Here is a 19,354-nt window from a genome sequence, read left to right as displayed (position 1 = left end):
GGTATGGGCACTGTTCTTTTTTTACAAGAGATTTGCGAGGTGGAATGTTGGGCCACCCCTCGTATTTTTATGAGGTTTTACCGACTGGAGGTCACTGCACCTTCATTGGCGCATACTGTCCTACGTGTTTGAGCCTCTAAGGGATGATGCTGTTGGAACTACCCTGGCTTCAGAGAGAATGTCTGTGTTACAGGTGTTGGCCATATCCCATAAGTGACACAAAATGAGTATTAGAAAAATAATTTTGAGTTACTAACGTTACCCTGGTTCTATAAGAACATGAGTGAGATGTTTTACCTCTTTTCCCTGCTAGCAAGATCGCAATGAAGAGAGGCATGTTTGAGAATGACCTGGCGAGTGGCTCCCTTTATGGAGGACAACGCAGACATATAATATATGGTTGTGAATGCTGAGGTACAGAGGAATGAGTTTCAATAGAGCTGCTCCTCTATCGATTATAACAGAGGACTGTGATGTTTACTCAATGGCGTGGAGATCGATGCCTCTTCTCTGTTTGACCGACTTGTTTGTCAGTTTGGGTTTAGATATCTGAAAAGAAACAGACAAACCAGCACACTGTTCTTGCCAGTAGTACTGTTGATTAAGTTTTTGTATTGGCCTATCAAATTAAATGTATTTATTTAAAATACATAAAATCAAATTGATTTATGTAGCCCTTCTTACATCAGCTGATATATCAAAGTGCTGTACAGAAACCCAGCCTAAAACCCCAAATAGCAAGCAATGCAGGTGTAGAAGTATGGTGGCTAGGAACAACTCCCTAGAAAGGTCAAAACCTAGGAAGAAACCTAGAGAGGAACCAGGCTATGAGGGGTGGCATCTTCTGGCTGTGCCAGGTGGAGATTATAACAAAACATGGCCAAGATGTTCAAATGTTCATAGATGACCAGCAGGGTCAAATAATAATAATCACAGAGGTTGTCGAGGGTGCAACAGGTCAGCACCTCAGCAGTAAATGTCAGTTGACTTTTCATAGCCGATCATTCAGAGTATCTCTACCACTCCTGCTGTCTCTTGAGAGTTGAAAACAGCAGGTCTGGGACAGGTAGCATGTCCGGTGAACAGGTCAGGGTTCCATAGCCACAGGCAGAACAGTTGAAACTGGAGCAGCAGCACGGCCAGGTGGACTGGGGACAGCAAGGAGTCATCAGGCAAGGTAGTCCTGAGGCATGGTCCTAGGGCTCAGGTCCTCCTCCGAGAGAAAGAATTAGAGAGAGCATACTTGAATTCACACAGGACACCGGATAAGACAGGAGAAATACTCCAGATATAACACACTGACCCTAACCCCCTGACACATCAACTACTGCAGCATATATACTGTAGGCTGAGACAGGAGGGGTCAGGAGACACTGTGGCCCCATCCGATGATACCCCCGGACAGGGCCAAACAGGCAGGATATAACCCCACCCACTTTGCCAAAGCACAGGACCCACACCACTAGAGGGATACCTTCAACGTACCATCCTGAGACAAGGCCGAGTATAGCCCACAAAGGTCTCCGCCACGGCAACCCAGACAGGAACCCAGACAGGAAGACCACGTCAATGACTCAACCCACTCAAGTGACGCATCCTCCTAGGGATGCCTTTGTCAGAGGGTTTAGAAAATCGTTTTTGAAAAGAGTTGGCCATTTAAATGCTGAGGTATATTACCTGCCCTGTTCTTTCTTTCCCAGTTTTCCCACTTTTATCTTTCTAACTGGATTAGTCCTCTGGAATGTGTCTATTGGTCTGTCTCATGTACAGTAGGACCTTCATTTGACTCTCTCCGTTGCAGGAGAACTTTCCTGCAATGCAGAAAATGTAACTTGCAGTGTATTTGAGATTTAAAAGCTTCTAAATCTGTGATAATACTTTGACATATCAGACATGATATGTATCAACCCCTACAAATACGTCCATTAATTATATTCCAGACAATAATTCACATTCCCTGTTGCTGCAGGATTATTTTCCTGCTGTAACAAACTGGCTCCAATTAAGAGCCTACATCTCTATCTCTACTTTCACTCACGCAGCCTCTCTCTCCCTTATTCCTCTAAAAGAGCATATTTTCTCCTTTTAAGGAAGACGGACTGTATTCGGTCCCCAAACCTGACTGAGTGTGTTTATCTTCCCTTCCAGCACAGAGAAAGAGAAGGAGAGGCGGAGGAGAGGATAGAGGGTTGTTGTGTAATGGGGTGACTGGCGAGAATCTAGAGGACATAAAACAGAGAAATGTCACAGGACTGCAGGCTCCTCCACTTTGGGGTCTGTAGTGTAGTACGCGAGGCCAGGGACCCTCACTCCTTTCCTGTGTGTAAATCTGTCAAAGGGTCAGGGGTTAAGGAGAGAAGCTTCCAGAGGTATGCAAATATTGCTCTTGGGAAACAGGGGAGTAATATAACAATACCGCTCCCTGCTGTGCTTCTCTTTAGGATAGATTGAAAGATAATGTTGTTTTAAAGTGTGTTCCTTTTATACCTCCATATTATCAACAAAGGATAGGCAGGCCATATGTTTTGGCACAAACTCAATATTGTAGACCTGTAAGTAAAATGTATGCACGCATGACCGTAAGTCGCTTTGAAAAAAAAGTGTCTGCTAAGTTACATACTGTATATTATTATTATATTATGTTTGTGTGGCTGTGTGTGGTCGCTCGTAAAAAGGAAGAGTGGGGTGTTGCCAGAGTGGTGTGTTGCCAGAGATTACTGGATGGGGATTTTAGAAGCTTGGGACACACTTCAAACCGTCTCCCTTTTGTGAGTTCTATTCCCAGCATCTGTTGAGGGGTAGAAAGCATTTCCTGTCCCTTTTTTATCCTTAATGACATAGAAGCTTCTCTTTGAAGACACGAGTCCTTGTTACATGTGATTAGCCTCTTTTACAGTCGGGTGATAAAGCGCTAAATGACTGTCTGCTTCCTTGTGAAATGATTTCAATACAAAACAGACACAGAAAATCTTTGTATACAGCACTAATTACACCCAATCTTGTCTAATCGAATTCTATGTTCTGGTCAAAAGTAGTGCACTAGGGAATAAGATATATTTTGTGTCTCTTTCTATGGAAGTTATTGAGATGCATCTTTGTAAGATAGTGGAAAAATCATTCTGGTCATGGGGTGCGAATCATCAGGCATCAGACGGAATCAGGTGCAATATTGTGGTATTTATTGTGCATTCAGAAAGTATTCACACCTCTTGACATTTCCACATTTTGTTGTGTTACAAAGTGGGATTCAAAAATGATTTATTTGTCATTTTTTTGTCAATGATCTACACACAATACTCTATAAAAATTCAAACATTTGTAAAAAAATGAATGAAAAACAAAACACAAATATATTTTGATTAAATAAGTATTCAATCCCCTGAATCAATTCATGTCAGAATAACCTTTGGCAGCGATTACAGCTGTGAGTCTTTCCAGTTAAGTCTCTAAGAGCTTTTCACACCTGGATCTGTGCAATATTTGCCATTTTTCTTTTCAAAACTCTTTAAGCTAGGTTGAAATGGTTGTTGATCATTGCTAGACAACCATTTTCAGGCCTTGCCATATACAGTATTTTCAAGCAAATTTAAGTCAAAACTGTAACTTGGCCACTCAGGAACATTCACTGTCTTCTTGGTAAGCAACTCCAGTGTAGATTTTGCCTTGTGTTTTAGGTTATTGTCCCGCTGAAAGGTGAATTAATCTCCCAGTGTCTGGTAGAAGGCAGACTGAACCAGGTTTTGCGCCAGGATTTTGGCTGTGCTTAGCTCCATTCCGTTTTTTTAAATCCTGAAAAACTCCCCAGTCCTTAACGACCACAATTATACCCATAACATGATGCAGCCACCTCTATGCTTGAAAATATGGAGAGTGGTACTCTCTAATGTGCTGTATTTGATTTTCCCCAAACACAACTTTTTATTCAAGACAAAACGTTCATTGCTTTGCCATATTTTTTTGCAGTATTACTTTAGTGCCTTGCTGCAAACAGGATGCATGTTTTGGAATAGTTTTATTCTGTAGAGGCTTCCTTCTATTCAGCCTGTCAATTAGGTTAGTATGTATAGTAACTACAATGTTGTTGATCCATCCTAAGTTTTCTCCTATCACATCCATTAAACTCTGTAACTATTTTAAAGTCACCATTAGCCTCATGGTGAAATCCCTTAGCATTTTCCTTTTGTATCTTTGTAGTGACTGGATGTATTGATGCACCATCCAACGTGTAATTAATAACTTCACCATGCTCAAAGGGATATTCACTGTCTGCTTTATTTTTACCCATCTACCAATCTACCCTTGAACACGGCAGGTAAAACCGCTCCCCGGGCACCGATGACATGGATGCCAATTAAGGCAGTCCCCCGCATCTACCTGTTTCAGAGGGGTTGGGTTAAATCCGGAAGACACATTTTGGTTAAATGCATTCAGTTGAGAAACAGACTAGGTATCCCCTTTCCCTTTCCCAATAGGTGCTCTTCTTTGCAAAACATTGGAAAACTTCTCTGGTCATTGTGACTTAATCTGTGTTTGAAATTCCCTGTTCGACTGAGGGGCGATACAGCTACTTGTAATCATGTTAAACACTATTATTGCACACTGAGTCCAGGCAACTTATTATTATGTGACATGTTAAGCACACTTTTACTCCTGCACCTATTTAGGCTTGCGATAACAAAGGGGTTGAATACTTTTTGACTCAAGACATTTCAGCTTTTCATTTGTAATTCATTTGTAAAAAATTCTAAAAACAGAATTCCAGTTATAGGGTATTGTGTGTTGGCCAGTGCCCCACAAAATCTCAATTAAATCCATCTTACATGCTGTTTAAAAAAAATCTATATTTTTATTAAACCTTTATTTAACTAGTCAAGTAAGTTAATTAAGAAGAAATTATTATTTACAATGACAGCCTACCCCGGCCAAATCCTAACCCGGATGACGCTGGGCCAATTGTGCCTATGGGAATCCCAATCATGGCCAGTTGTGATACAGCCTGGAATCAAACCAGGGTCTGTAGTGACGCCTCTAGCACTGAGATGCAGTGCCTTAGTCTGCTGTGCCATTCAGGAGCCCAAACTGTATTTACAGGTGCAGAGGGTGAGCCGTAACCATGGATATTATCAAAACACTGACATATAAACATAGACTATCAAAATCCTAAAGAGTAATATAAATGGGATTATCCTACATGCACCTTAACCCTACCAGTCCCAAGACCTGTATTTCATTGATCTGACTTTAATTTATCTGCATGTATTTATTTACATTGAGTTTGAGTTTATTTTATTTTTACAGAGACAGTGCACATTAATCAACATTTCAGTTAAAGTGCCGGTTTTAGCCAGCCGGCTAATTTTAAACCGCAGCCCCTGGGCAGGTTATTAAAAACAATTACAATATAGACAATAGCAACATAGGACAAGCAAGACATAGCATACAGACAGAGCAACATAGGACAAGCAAGACGTAGCATACAGACAGAGCAACATAGAACAAAAAGCAGCAAGACAAAATTCATAAAAGCAACAAAGTGTTTCCATACCTCACAAGTTATAGACAACAGACATGGAAAGCAGCAACACACAGCTAGGGACCATGTTCACAAATCTGATTGACCTTTAGCCATGTCTTCAAGCATTTTGTGAAAGTGTGATATGTGGTGCAGTTATGTGTGTCTGATGGCAGTGTATTCCAGACATGGGAAGCTCTCACAGAGAAAACGGATTTACTAAAGGTGCTTTTCCTTAAGGGAACTATACAGTTACCTCTCATGGCAGACCTTGTGGATCTGCTGCCATATGTTTGGGTTTTCTGTTTAACAAAAATACTGAGTGGAGGGGGAGCCAGGCCATTTAGGATCTTGAATACAAGACATGCACAAGATGTTCCCAACTCTTGAGGTCATGCTTTCTGAGGATGTAACAGTGATGATGGCTAAAGGGCTTCACATCAAGCACTTTGAGAGCCTGTTTGTAGACAGACTGAATAGGTCTTAATGTTGTACAGCAAGCTTGGGCCCAACTAGTATGTTAAGTAGGGGAGTATCATAGATTTGAAGTACAGTTTTGCTACCTCTGTAGTCAAACAATTTCGTATAAATCGGAAATTAGCGAGGTTGAATTTAGTTATTTGAATTACCTTTTTCACATGCTTTTTAAAAGAGAGTTTGGAATCAAGTATGATGCCAAGGTACTTAAAATCAGATACCACCTGGAGCTTCTCCCCTGACACATAGACATCTAGCTCAGTAGCATCTGTTGCCCTCTTTGTGAAGAACATGCAAACTGTTTTTTTCACATTGAGATGCAACACGAGTCACTGAGCCACTTTGTAACCTGGACCATCAAAGAGTTCTTGTGCAGCTTGTTGTTTGCTCTTTCCATGCACATATATGATTGTATCATCTGCATACATTTGAACTTCAGACCCAGTACAGACAGAAGGCAGATCATTAATGTACAGGCTGAACAGGAGGGGCCCCAGTACTGATCCTTGGGGCACGCCCACATCATAGCTAAGAGTGGGCGACAGCTCATTGCTCACTCTGACACACTGAGTTCTGCCTTCAAGGTATGATTTCATCCATCTCAAGGCCACAGGGGAAAAGTTGAACTTGGACAATTTTGTGATGAGAATCTCATGGTTAACAGTATCAAAAGCCTTCCTTAGGTCCAGAAACACAGCCCCAACAACGCCCCCTTTGTACATCTTGAACTTCACATTTTCCAGAAGAAAGCAGTTGGCCGTTTCTGTGGAGGGTTTCGCTCTGAAGCCAAACTGCATGGGGTGTAATGTGAAGGGGCTGTTGTTGAGGTGGGCAAGTTGTTCTGCTACACACTTTTCAACAACCTTTGACACCACAGGTAGTATACTAATGGGCCCGTAGTTACTTACGTCAGCAGGGTCGCCTGATTTAAAGATGGCCGTTATTATGGCCGATTTCCATACCCTTGGAAACACCCCGAGACCAATAGATGTGATGGTGACCTTAGTAATGGGGCCAATGAGTGACTCTTTGTAGTTTTTAAGAAAGGTAGAGTCCAGCCCAAACACATAATTGGCTTTAGAGTTATTTAGTGAGCTTATCACCTTGTTCACCTTTGACTCAGAAACAACTCTTATGATGAAGACAGGTTGAGCATCATTTACTAGCACTGAGCCTAAGAAACCAGTGGAGGGGTTCTGTGTCAGTACCTTGACAGAGTCAATAAAGTAGGAATTGAAGGCTATTCCTATTTCGACTGCATCCTGTGTTAGATTGTTATTCACAATGATTTCTAGGCTTTTTGCAGTGTTACTATGGTCTTTCTCTGTTAACTTTTTTTAGATTCTCCCAGATCAGTTTAGAATTTCCCTTTGCTTCACCAATTATGTTAATAAAAAAGTTTGCCTTGGCCTGTCTGATTTCTTTCATCACCTTATTTCTCAACATGGTAAACCTACGTCTGTCATGCTCTAATTTGGATCTTAGGGCTATTTTTAGAGCATAATCTCATTCTTTCACCAATTTACATATTTCTACATTTAGCCAAGGAAGAGTGCTCTTTTGGCCAGGTTTGGATATGATTTTCTTTAGTAAGCCATTTATTGTAGTCTGGATTGTGGATAGAAAAACTTGACGATCAGCTTCCACGTTTGTATAGGACAAGAGATCATTCCAGTTAATTCTCTTAATTGCCTTTTCAAAATAGCTTAATTCACTCTTAGGTATTCTTAGTTGATCTGGCTTTCTAACAGTAGAGATGTTAAACCTGCTCTTAGACAGCTTTCTGGCTATAAGTGTCAGATTATGATCAGATAGCCCAGTAACCATATTGAATGATTTAGTCACTCTCTCTGGTTTATTACTGAACACCAAATCAATCTGTGTTTTAGAGCAACAAGTCACCTTGGTTGGCCCTTTAACTAGCTGTGTAAGGTCAAAGGTATTAGTGATCCATTTGAGGGTTTTCCTACAAACCTTGTCTTCATAAATAATGTTAAAATGTCCCATTAAGATTATCTCTTTCCCAAAGTCACATTCCCTAAGCATGTTATTAAACTGATCAAAAAACACACTTTTGGTGGAAGATGGCCTATACATTCCAATAAGGGTAAAAGACATTTGGGGAGACTGTGTAACGTTCAGGCCAATACATTCTAGTTCATTATCACATGACCACTCAATTTGTTTACATCGGATATGTGCTTTAATGTAAATCATCACACCCCCTCCTCTTCCTTCAATCCTGTCTCTCCTGAAAACATTGTAGCCAGGCACAATCAAAGCAGCATATGGAGAGTTTTTATGGAGCCATGTCTCTGAGAGGCAGAAAAAGTCAAGGTTGGAGTCTGTGAGTAGATGTTGAATGTCACTTTTTGAAATGACACTACGAATGTTCAAGTGCCCCCCTAGTAGTCCCTTGGGCTCAGCTCGTGGGTCCCAGATGACTCGAGAGTGATTGACACATTGTTTTCTGACAGCTGGGTTTAGGCCGTTTTGGCCGTTTTAGGCCGTTTTGTTTCATTTTGACCAGGGGCAGTTCGGTAGCGCAATTAACAATCCCTCCCGCCTGCACTGGATGCGGGGAACTAATTAAAACAGCTTGCGTACCAGAAGCAGAGTCAGGGATCATTTATAGTGACTTGGGTATGTTTGAAGAGTCAAAATCTATCCTGGTGCCGGGTGAGTCGAGAGAAACCATGGTACCATAGCACTCACCCTCTTCCACAGCGGCGACGATCAGTGGACAAGTGATAGAGGAATTCTAAATTCCTGTATGTTTTATTGCCAAAACCAATTAGCACTCATTTCTAATTCATTAATGAGTTGTAAGTTCATTAATTATGCATGAAGTAGATTGAGACAAGTCTTAAAAGCCAAAAGTAACAGCGTTTATTACAAGAGAGTACTAAATGCTTACACACATTTCCACAGGTTATAAACTGAAAATGACGTCAGCGTTTTACAAACGTTCCATTTCACAAGCAGAGGGCCCCTCTAGCTCTTGAGCCCTCGCGTTATCAGCACGAAGTCAAGGCCAGTCAGCATAAATCAACATTCCAGACAATCTGGAGATGGTCCGTTCCCACCACCTGGAGATTTGTACAACTGAATGAACTAAGGAACAGACCTTCATTGTTACTAAACTCCTGACTACATTATATACAATTGGGAAAGGGAGGAAGAGAGAAAATTCACATGTATAGTACATTATAGCATTTGGACTAGTCAGTTCTGATTGGAATGTATACATAATTAGTCATTTCAACCATAATTTCCTCTATCAACAAGGCCATCCACCGCTTTCCCCTCCGGTGCGTATCGCTGGATCAGTGATGTTGGGCCCAGGATTGAGTTGCACATCCCCGGAGAGCAGGAGGGTAGTGAACAGGTAGTTTAACAGTTTCCGATAAATGTTGGACTTGTTTTTGTTACGCCTAAGCAGTTCATGGGTATAGGGAGTGAGATAGACTTGGCCATTATTGTGTGTTTGGTGATGATATTCTCCGGCAGTAGATTTGTGTCATCCCAGCAAGGACGCACTGAGATTATCAGTAGAGTGCTGTAAGTACATAAATTGTTGTTGAAATGAATATCAAACTAGTCAGTGAAAACTGTGTGGAGTTAAGAACAAATTCTTATTTTTTAATGATGGCCTAGGATCAGTGGGTTAACTGCCTTGTTCAGGGGCAGAACAACTGATTTTTCTAGGGATGGTTTTACAAATTTTTGCAAAAAACCCCTAACTTTACTCAGTACTTTGTTGAAGCACCTTTTGCAGCGATTACAGGATCAACTGTGTGGAGTTTGAAGTTTGTGATAGCAACTATGTGATCTTATTACAATAATAGAGTGCCTTCGGAAAGTATTCAGACCCCTTGACTTTTTCCATATTTTGTTAGGATAAAGCCTTATCTAAAATTCTAAAATTGATTGAATAATTTTTTCCCCCTCATCAATTTGCACACAATACCCCATAATGACAAAGCAGAAACTGAAATATTACATTTACATGAGAAATCAGACCCTTTACTGCTTTGTTGAAACACCTTTGGCAGCGATTACAGCCTTGAGTCTCCTTGGGTATTACGCTACAAGCTTGGAACACCTGTTTTTGGGGAGTTTTTCCCATTCTTCTCTGCAGATCCTCTCAAGCTCTGTCAGGTTGGATGGGGTCTATCCAGAGATGTTAGATCGGGTTCTAATCCAGGCTCTGGCTGGGCCACTCAAGGACATTCAGAGACTTGTGCCGAAGCCACTCCTGTGTTGTCTTGGCTGTGTGCTTTGGGTCATTGTAATGTTGGAAGGTGAACCTTCGCCCTAGTCTGAGGTCCTGAGCGCTCTGAATCAGGTTACGTTAAGGATCTCGCTGTACTTTGCTCCGTTCATCTTTGCCTCAATCCTGACTAGTCTCCCAGTCCCTGCCACTGAAAAACATCCCCACAGCATGATGCTGTCACCACCATGCTTCACCGTAGGGATAGTGCCAGGTTTCCTCCAGACGTGACACTTGGCATTCAGGCCAAGTAGTTCAATCTTGGTTTCATCAGACCAGAGAATCTTGTTTCTCATTGTCTGAGAGTATTTAGGTGCCTTTGGGCAAACTCCATGCAGGCTGTCATGTTCCTTTTACTGAGGAGTGGCTTCCGTCTGGCCACTCTTCCATAAAGGCCTGATTGGTGGAGTGCTGCATAGATGGTTCTCCCATCTCCACAGACGAATTCTAGATCTCTGTCAGAGTGACCATTGGGTTCTTGGTTAAATCCCTGACCAAGACCCTTCTCCCCCTGATTTCTCAGTTTGGACGAGCGGCCAGCTCTAGGAAGAGTCTTGATGGTTCCAAACTTCTTCCATTTAAGGATGATGGAGGCCACTGTGTTTTTGGGGACTTGCTGCAGGATGTTTTTGGTACCCTTCCCCAGATCTGTGCCTCGACACAATCCTGTTTCGGAGCTCTATGGACAATTCCTTCAACTTCATGGCTTGGTTTTTGCTCTAACATGCACTGTCAACTGTAGGACCTTATATAGACAGGTGTGTGCCTTTCCAATCATGTCAAATGAATTGAATTTACCACAGATGGACTCCAATTAACTTGTAGAAACATTTCAAGGATGACTCAATTTCGAGTCTCATAGTAAAGGGTCTGAATACTTATGTAAAAAAGGTATTTCTGCTTGTAATTTTCAATACATTTGCAAACATTTCTAAAATCCTTTTTTTCATTTTCTCATCATGTGGATTTGTGTGTAGATTGCTGAGGATTTCTAAATCCCATTTCTAAGTGACCCCAAACTTTTGAACGGTAGTGTATATTATTTAGTACATGTAAAGACAAGATTGAGAATAGTCTGATGGGGAAGAGTATTATCACTTGTGAATGATGCCCAGTAGTCTAAGAAACAGCGCATAAGTCACATGCTTCATGTAGCCTAGCCCATTGATAAGGTTTGTATCACAACCTTATCAATGGCCTAATAACTCTGGAACAAGGTTAGAGAGCCCATAGCCTACAGAGCCTGGTGAAACGTGTTCTTATAAACCCATTCATTGTGCAATTTTGTGTGAAAATAACATTTTGACTGGCCACTATTTAAAAGAGGATCCCAGCTTTCTTGTGCAGCTAGATTTATTTCTCAATTCTTAAAATGATACACATTCATCCTCTTTACAATCGGTGTAGCCTACCTGAGCTATTCTAGTTCAGTTCAGTCTACGGGTGACATATTTTTTGTTGTTGTGGGATATTCAAAATAAAAAATAAACACCAGATTAAATTGAGAATAGGAGGACCTGTTTCAAATGATCACTTTGTTACCCGTTCAACACAGAATGTATGCATGTGTGCACTCCCTCGGAAATCGTTCAGGGAAAATATACTTTCTGTTTTATTCAGCTATGATCAATTGTGTTCTTCTTACTATACAATAATATAAAATAATGCCACAGGAATTATAAGCAAGTCTTGCCTGCAAAATGTACTAGTGTAGCCCACAGATATATTGTATAGCCAGATCAGGGCCTAACATATGAATATGCTATTCTGTTATTCTGAAATAGGCTTCATTTTCTTCTTCATATCGTAATGTTTCTTTAGACCTGCCTAAAATAAATAATGGATTTATTGAGATGGTGTAGGATATATTATATTGATTTATTAGGTTTCTTAAAATGTAGATGTTCCTAATTAAACCTCTACAGGATCGGTGTCCCCCCCTGTGGGACGGTTGAGCTAACGTAAGGCTAATGTGATTAGCATGAGGTTGTAAGTACAAAGACAATTTCCTAGGACATAGACATTTCTGATATGGGCAGAAAGCTTAAATTCTTGTTATTGTAACTACACTGTCCAATTTAAAGTAGCTATTACAGTGAAATAATACCATGCTATTGTTTGGGGAGAGTGCACAGTTAAGAACTTGAAAATGTATCAATAAACCAATTAGGCACATTTGGACAGTCTTGAAACAACATTTTGAACAGAAATACAATGGTTCATTGACTCAGTCTAAAAGTTTCCACATACACTATTGAAAAAGGGGTTTGATCCTTAAGATGTTCACACCTGACCTCTTGATTACGGCACTTTGAATTAGAAGTGTTCATTATACCATCCCCTAGCAACAGGTTGCACTGCATATTCATAGCACAGAATAATGTCAGTTCACATCTCTTAAAATAGCTTTGTGGATTACCCTTGTAGAAAAGTCTAAGCTAAATTTGTCTTTACACAGGATACTTATGAATCAAATCAATCCATTTCTATTTGGCATGGATTTCTTTTGTTTTTTGGGTTGTTACTGCTGTTGAAACAAATTGAAATAATAAGAGTCATCTTGAAACCACAGAATTTAGAACACATTTTGTTAATGTGGTATTTTCTGAATATTCAGTTGAATAATAATTTTAAATTCAGCAGGCTCACAATACTCCACCTTAGACAAACTGCTGAATGTCCAAACAAGGTACACTCTTTTTGTAGGGCATTATGCAATCAGTGTTTCCAACATGCTTTTCTAGGTACAGTACGATGTAAAATAGAGGCAGAAAAATGGGTAGGGGGTATCCACTCCACCTAAACAATGCCAAGGAAAACACTAATCGCCAATGAGTGTTTTACATGTCCTTACAATGACATATGAATCCCATTTATTTACCTCCTCCTCTGTCCCCCCCAGGTCCAAAGACCTGATAAAGGAGGCCATCTTGGACAATGACTTCATGAAGAACCTGGAGCTGTCTCAGATCCAGGAGATCGTGGACTGCATGTACCCTGTGGAGTATGCCAAAGACAGCTGCATCATCAAGGAGGGCGATGTGGGCTCACTGGTCTACGTCATGGAAGGTACATACAGTATCTTTACTCACTCCCTGCATCACACACTGAGATTTGTACTTCTGGCATTGGGGTTTTGTGAGGTTGTGTGAGGCTCTAAAATGTTCTTGTTGTTGTTGTTGTTTGAAACAGGATTCGATAACCATGAGTGGGAATAACCATTACATTTACAGTGCTTAGCAAAAGTGTTCATTCCCCTTGGGGTTTTACCTATTTTATTGCATTGGAACCTGTAGTTTAAATTGATTTTTATTTAATTTAATTTAATGTAATGGACATACACAAAATAGTTTGAATTGGTGAAGTGAAATGAAAAAATATATTTTCAAAAAATTCAAAAATATAAACAATGTAAAAGTGGTGCGTGTGTGTGTATGTACTCACCCCGTTTGCTATAAAGCCCCTAAATAAGATCTGGTGCAACCAATTACCTTCAGAAGTCACGTAATTAGTTAAATACAGTCCACCTGTGTGCAATCTAAGTGTCACATGATCTCAGTATATATACACCTGTTCTGAAAGGCCCCAGAGTCTGCAACACCACTAAGCAAGGGGCACCACCAAGCAAGCAGCACCATGAAGTCCAAGGAGCTCGCTAAACAGGCCAGGGACGAAGTTGTGGGGAAGTACAGATTAGGGTTGGGTTATAAAAAAATATCAGAAACTTTGAACATCCCACGGAGCACCATTAAATCCATTATTAAAAATGGAAAGAGTATGGTACCACAGCAAACCTGCCAAGAGAGGACCGCCCATCAAAACTCACAGACCAGGCAAGGAGGGCATACATCAGAGAGGCAACAAAGAGACCAAAGATAACCCTGAAGGAGCTGCAAAGCTCCACTGAGGAAATTGGAGTATCTATCCACAGGACCACTTTTAGCCATACACTCTGCAGAGCTTGGCTTTGAGGAAGAGTGCCCAGATAAAAAGCCATTGCTTAAAGAAATAAATAAACAAACACTTTTGGTGTTCTTCAAAAGGCATGTGGGAGACTCCCCAAACATATGTGAAGAAGGTACTCTGGGCAGATGAGACTAAAATCAAGCTTTTTGGCCACCAAGGAAAATGCCGTCTGGCGCAAACCCAAGACCTCTCATCGCACCAAGAACACCAACCCTAAATTGAAATTTGATGGTGTCAGCATCATGTTGTGGGGATGTTTTTCATCGGCAGGGACTGGGAAACTGGTCAGAATTGAAGGAATGATGGATGGCGCTAAATACGGGGAAATTCTTGAGGGGAAACCTGTTTCAGTCTTCCAGAGATTTGAGACTTAAATGGAGGTTCACCTTCCAACAGGACAATGACCCTAAGCATACCGCTAAAGCAACACTCAAATTATTTAAGGGGAAACATTTAAATGTCTTGGAGTGGCCTTGTCAAAGCCCACACCTCAATTCGATTGAGAATCTGTGGTATGATTTAAAGATTGCTGTACACCAGTGGAACCCATCCAACTTGAAGGAGGTGGAGCAGTTTTGCCTTGAAGAATGGGGGGGTGTGAATAGTTATGTACGCTCAAGTTTTCATTTTTTTTGTCTTATTTCTTGTTTATTTCACAATGAAAAAATATATTGCATCTTCAAAGTGGTAGGTATGTTGTGAAAAGCAAATGATATACAACCCCCCCCCAAAAAAAAATCTATATTAATTCCAGGTTGTTGAAGCAACAAAATATGAAAATTGCTCAGGGGGGTGAATACTTTCGCAAGCCACTGTAGGGGGACAGAGTTTGACCAGTCTGTCCAGACTGGATCTCAAGGGATTTTGGAATGGGCCGTTTAGTTAAAATTAGATATTTTCTGATCTTTTTAGACACAAAACATTGTCTATATGGCTCCATTCCAGAATTCTAGAATATCATGTTGTCTTTTCTGGAAAGGAAAAATAACTCAAAAAGCTTTATTTGTCTAGGACTTTTTTATACAATGTCTTTGTGGCAAAGCATTTAAGTGACTTTAAGGGATCTTGACAATGACAAAGGCAATGTACTGCACTATAAACCTCCACAGACCCATAGTAATGGAAAACATGTAAGTTTTGTTTGGTGTTATATTCTTTGCCTCTCTGTGGGGGGATACTTCTCAGAAATGAATGTGTATGTGTGTGTAATAGTTACAGTGACATTTCAAGTAAATTGAAGCGGTTATTGATTGATGCCACTGGAGGAGCATTTATTTTATACAGGCCACTGATTTAATTTATGCAATCTGTAGCAGTGTTTATGGATTCCTTATTGGATTAAAAATTGGTAACTGGGAGTTTTCCTAGAAAGACAAAACAGAAGTCTATATATTCTGCAAGAGAGAATGATTGAATACCAAGTTTTTTTGTGTGTACAGTAAACATTGTGTGTTCTTGATTAAATGAACCCAAACAGGTGTTTGCTCTCTTTAGATCAGGGCATGGGAGGAACCCCGTCACTGCCAATGCTGACGGAATATATTTGTATTGATAATATAAATCACATAAAGTCCCAACATCACTGAAATAGCTGCACAAACTGTACAATGAAAAATGACCAAGATTGAGAATGATGGAAAAATGTCAGGGACACATTTGCATTGTGGTCGTCTAGTTCAGCTAATCCATGTAGGCTACTGAGCAGCGAAATAGTGTTGAAGGAAGTACACTCTCTTTCTCATTGTCACTGACACTGATGGCTCTTCAACAGGATGGCTGCTAAAATAAACTCCTTTAAGATTAAATATTACTTTGAGTTTAGAGCAACAGCTCTGTTTTCTTTGCCTCTAGACCTAAAATACGAACACATCAAGAAGTAGATATCAGAACTGTGGCATTTCAAGTTGATTGTGTTTGTGAGAAGGTTAGCCTCAGTCAGATTGATTGACATTTTGGGTGTGCAGAGGTTTTTGTACTGTTTATACAGTGCATTCAGAAAATATTCAGACCCCTTCACTTTTTGTCCACATTTTGTTACATTAGTTTTATTCTAAAATTGATTAAATAAATGCTTTTCCTCATCAATCCACACACAATACACTGTAAAGACAAAATGAAAAATAGGTTTTTAGATTTATTTCCACATTTAAAGAGAGCAAAGCCTTATTTACATAAATATTCAGACCAATTGCTACGAGACTCGAAATTGAGTTTCCATTGATTTCCATTTAGATGTTTCTACAACTTGATTGGAGTCCACCTGTGGTAAATTCATTTGATTGGACATGATTTGTAAAGGCACACACCTGTCTATATAAGGTTACACAGTTGACAGTGCATGTCAGAGCATAAACCAAGCCATGAGGTCGAAGGAATTGTCCGTAGAGCTCTGAGACAGGATTGTGTCGAGGCACAGATCTGGGAAGGGCACCAAAAAATGTCTGCAGCAGTGAAGGTCCAAGAACACAGTGGTCTCCATCATTCTTAAATGGAAGATGTTTGGAACCACCAAGACTCTTCCTAGAGCTGGCCACCCGTCCAAACTGAGCAATTGGGGTAGAAGGGCCTTTGTCAGGGAGGTGACCAAGAACCCGATGGTCACTCTGACAGAGCTCCAGAGTTCCTCTGTGGAGATGGGAGAACCTTCCAGAAGGACATCCATCTCTGCAGAACTCCATCAATCAGGCCATTATGGCAGAGTGGACAGACAGAAGCCACTCCTCAGTAAAAGGCACATGACAGACCGCTTGGAGGTTGCCAAAGGGCACCTAAAATCACTCAGACCATGAAACCAAGATTGAAGTTTTTTGGCCTGATTGACAAGTGCCTCGTTTGAAGGAAACCAGGCACCGCTCATCCGCTGGCCAATACCATCCCCATGGTGAGGCATGGTGGTGGCAGTGTCATGCTGTGGGGATGTTTTCAGCGGCAGAGACTGGGAAACTAGTTAGGATTGAGGGAAAGATGAACGGAGCAACGTACAGAGAGATTCTTGATCAAAACCTGCTCCAGAGCGCTCAGGACCTCAGACAGGGGCGGAGGTTCACCTTCCAACAGGTCATCAACCCCAAGCACATAGTCAAGACAACGCAGGAGTGGCTTTGGGACCAGTCTCTGAATGTCCTTGAATGGCCCAGGCAGAGCCCGGACATGAAACCGATCGAACATCTCTGGAGAGATCTGAAAATAGCTGTGCAGCGTCGCTCCCCATCCAACCTGACAGAGCTCTAGAGGATCTGCAGAGAAGAATGTGAGAATCCACAAATACAGGTTTACCAAGCTTGTAGTCATACCCCAAAATATTTGAGACTGTAATCGCTGCCAAAAGGTGCTTCAACAAAGTACTGAATATTGTGGAAAAATTCAAGAGGTCTGAATTATTTCCAAATCCACTGTACACAGGTAACTGACAAAATAAAGGAAACACTTGAGTAAACATGGGATACAAATTATATTGAAGGATGCTTCCACACAGGTGTGGTTCTTGAGTTAATTAAGCAATTAACATCCCATCATACTTTGGGTCATGTATAAAAATGCCCAGTTGCCCATTATTTTGGCTGACATGGCTAGAAGAAGAGATCTCATTGACTTTGAAAGAGGGGCCTCAAATGAGCATAGGGGGTTTACAGTGTGTGTGTGTATGTGTGTGTCTCCCAGTCACCAGATCTCAACCCAATTGAACACTCATGGGAGATTCTGGATTGTTTTCTACCACCATCAACAATCCACCAAATTATGGAATTTCTTGTGGAAGAAAGGTGTCACATCCCTCCAATAGAGTTCCAGACACTAGATTTTATGCCAAGGCGCATTGCATTTGTTCTGGCTGCTCAACACCCTATTAAGACAACTTTGTGTTGTTGTTTCCTTTATTTTGGACTGTATGTGTGTGTGATAGAGGTGGAATCCACTCAGGGCTAGTTTTCCTCAAGGTGACCTGTGTATAGATCAATCGGTTAGATTCTGTGCTGTGATCTACCTCACCCCTCAGGTTGTATGTATTAGGGATTATATATATTTTTAATCCAGTAGTGTATCGCAATATTATTTTGGACAATATTATATAAATGATTAAATAAATAAAAATGTTTGTGATCTTCGCTTGTACTTGACATACATACACTTTTATTTCCGTGACTGATCAAAACTTGTTTTATCGCCTCCCGGGTGGTGCAATGGTCTCGGGCACTGTATCGCAGTGCTAGCTGTGCCACCAGAGACTTTGGGTTCGAGCCAAGGCTCTGTCGCAGCTGGCCACGACCGGGAGGTCCATGGGGCGACGTGCAATTGGCCTAGTGTCGTCCGGGTTAGGGACATCCTTGTCTCATTGCGCACTAGCGACTCCTGTGGTGGGCCGGGCGCAGTGCACGCTAACCAGGTCGCCAGGTGTACAGTGTTTCCTCCAACACATTGGTGCGGCTGGCTTCCGGGTTGGATGCGCGCTGTGTTAAGAAGCAGTGCGGCTTGTTTGGGTTGTGTTTCGGAGGACGCATGGTTTTCGACCTTCGTCTCTCCCGAGCCTGTACGGGAGTTGTAGCGATAAGATATTAACTACTAACAATTGGATACCACGAAAAGGGGGTAAAATTAAAAAAATGTTTTCTCATGTCTTTCTCTTGTCCCTCTGTAGCAGACATATAGTGAGCAATATGTTTGGAACATGCTGTATAATTGCAATAGAATTGCAGTATCGAATCACAATACGTATAGAATCCTGATAAATCGTGATTTATTTCTACTATTTATTTATGGTAAGTGGAGATTTTCTATTTTTTTTTGTCTGTCCATCTCCTCATTTGAATTCCATCACTGTCACTTGCCCACTCAAGCATGACATTGGTGTCATCTGTTGCCCACCAGATGCATTTAGAGAGTTCCTCAATGAGCTTGACACCTTGATAAGCAAATTTCCTGATGAGGACTCATCGAACTGGGCGACTTCAACTTCCCAACATCTGCCTTCGATTCATTTCTTTCTACCTCTTTCCCCCCCTCTTTGCTTCTTTTGACTTCACCCGTGCTCAGTCCCCTCCCACTGTAAATGCAGGTAATATGCTTGTCCTCATCTTTACTAGAGGCTGTTCACCTACTAATCTCACTGCAACCTCCCTCCAGGTCTCTGA

General features: G+C 41.1%; 1 protein-coding gene across 2 annotated transcripts in view; it reads left to right on the top strand.

Moving 5' to 3' along the window:
- LOC124038255 (cGMP-dependent protein kinase 1-like) overlaps nt 1-19,354 on the top strand; it is a 181,692-nt gene that overhangs the window by 21,946 nt on the left and 140,392 nt on the right. For both annotated transcript variants that reach the window (XM_046353886.1, XM_046353883.1), the window contains exon 2: nt 13,165-13,331. In XM_046353886.1, coding sequence (XP_046209842.1) covers nt 13,165-13,331 — 167 coding nt within the window. The remainder of the gene's footprint in view (nt 1-13,164; nt 13,332-19,354) is intronic.

This window comes from Oncorhynchus gorbuscha, linkage group LG06 (assembly GCF_021184085.1).
Source record: "Oncorhynchus gorbuscha isolate QuinsamMale2020 ecotype Even-year linkage group LG06, OgorEven_v1.0, whole genome shotgun sequence".
NCBI lineage: Eukaryota > Metazoa > Chordata > Actinopteri > Salmoniformes > Salmonidae > Oncorhynchus > Oncorhynchus gorbuscha.
This window is presented reverse-complemented; position numbering and strand designations above follow the sequence as displayed.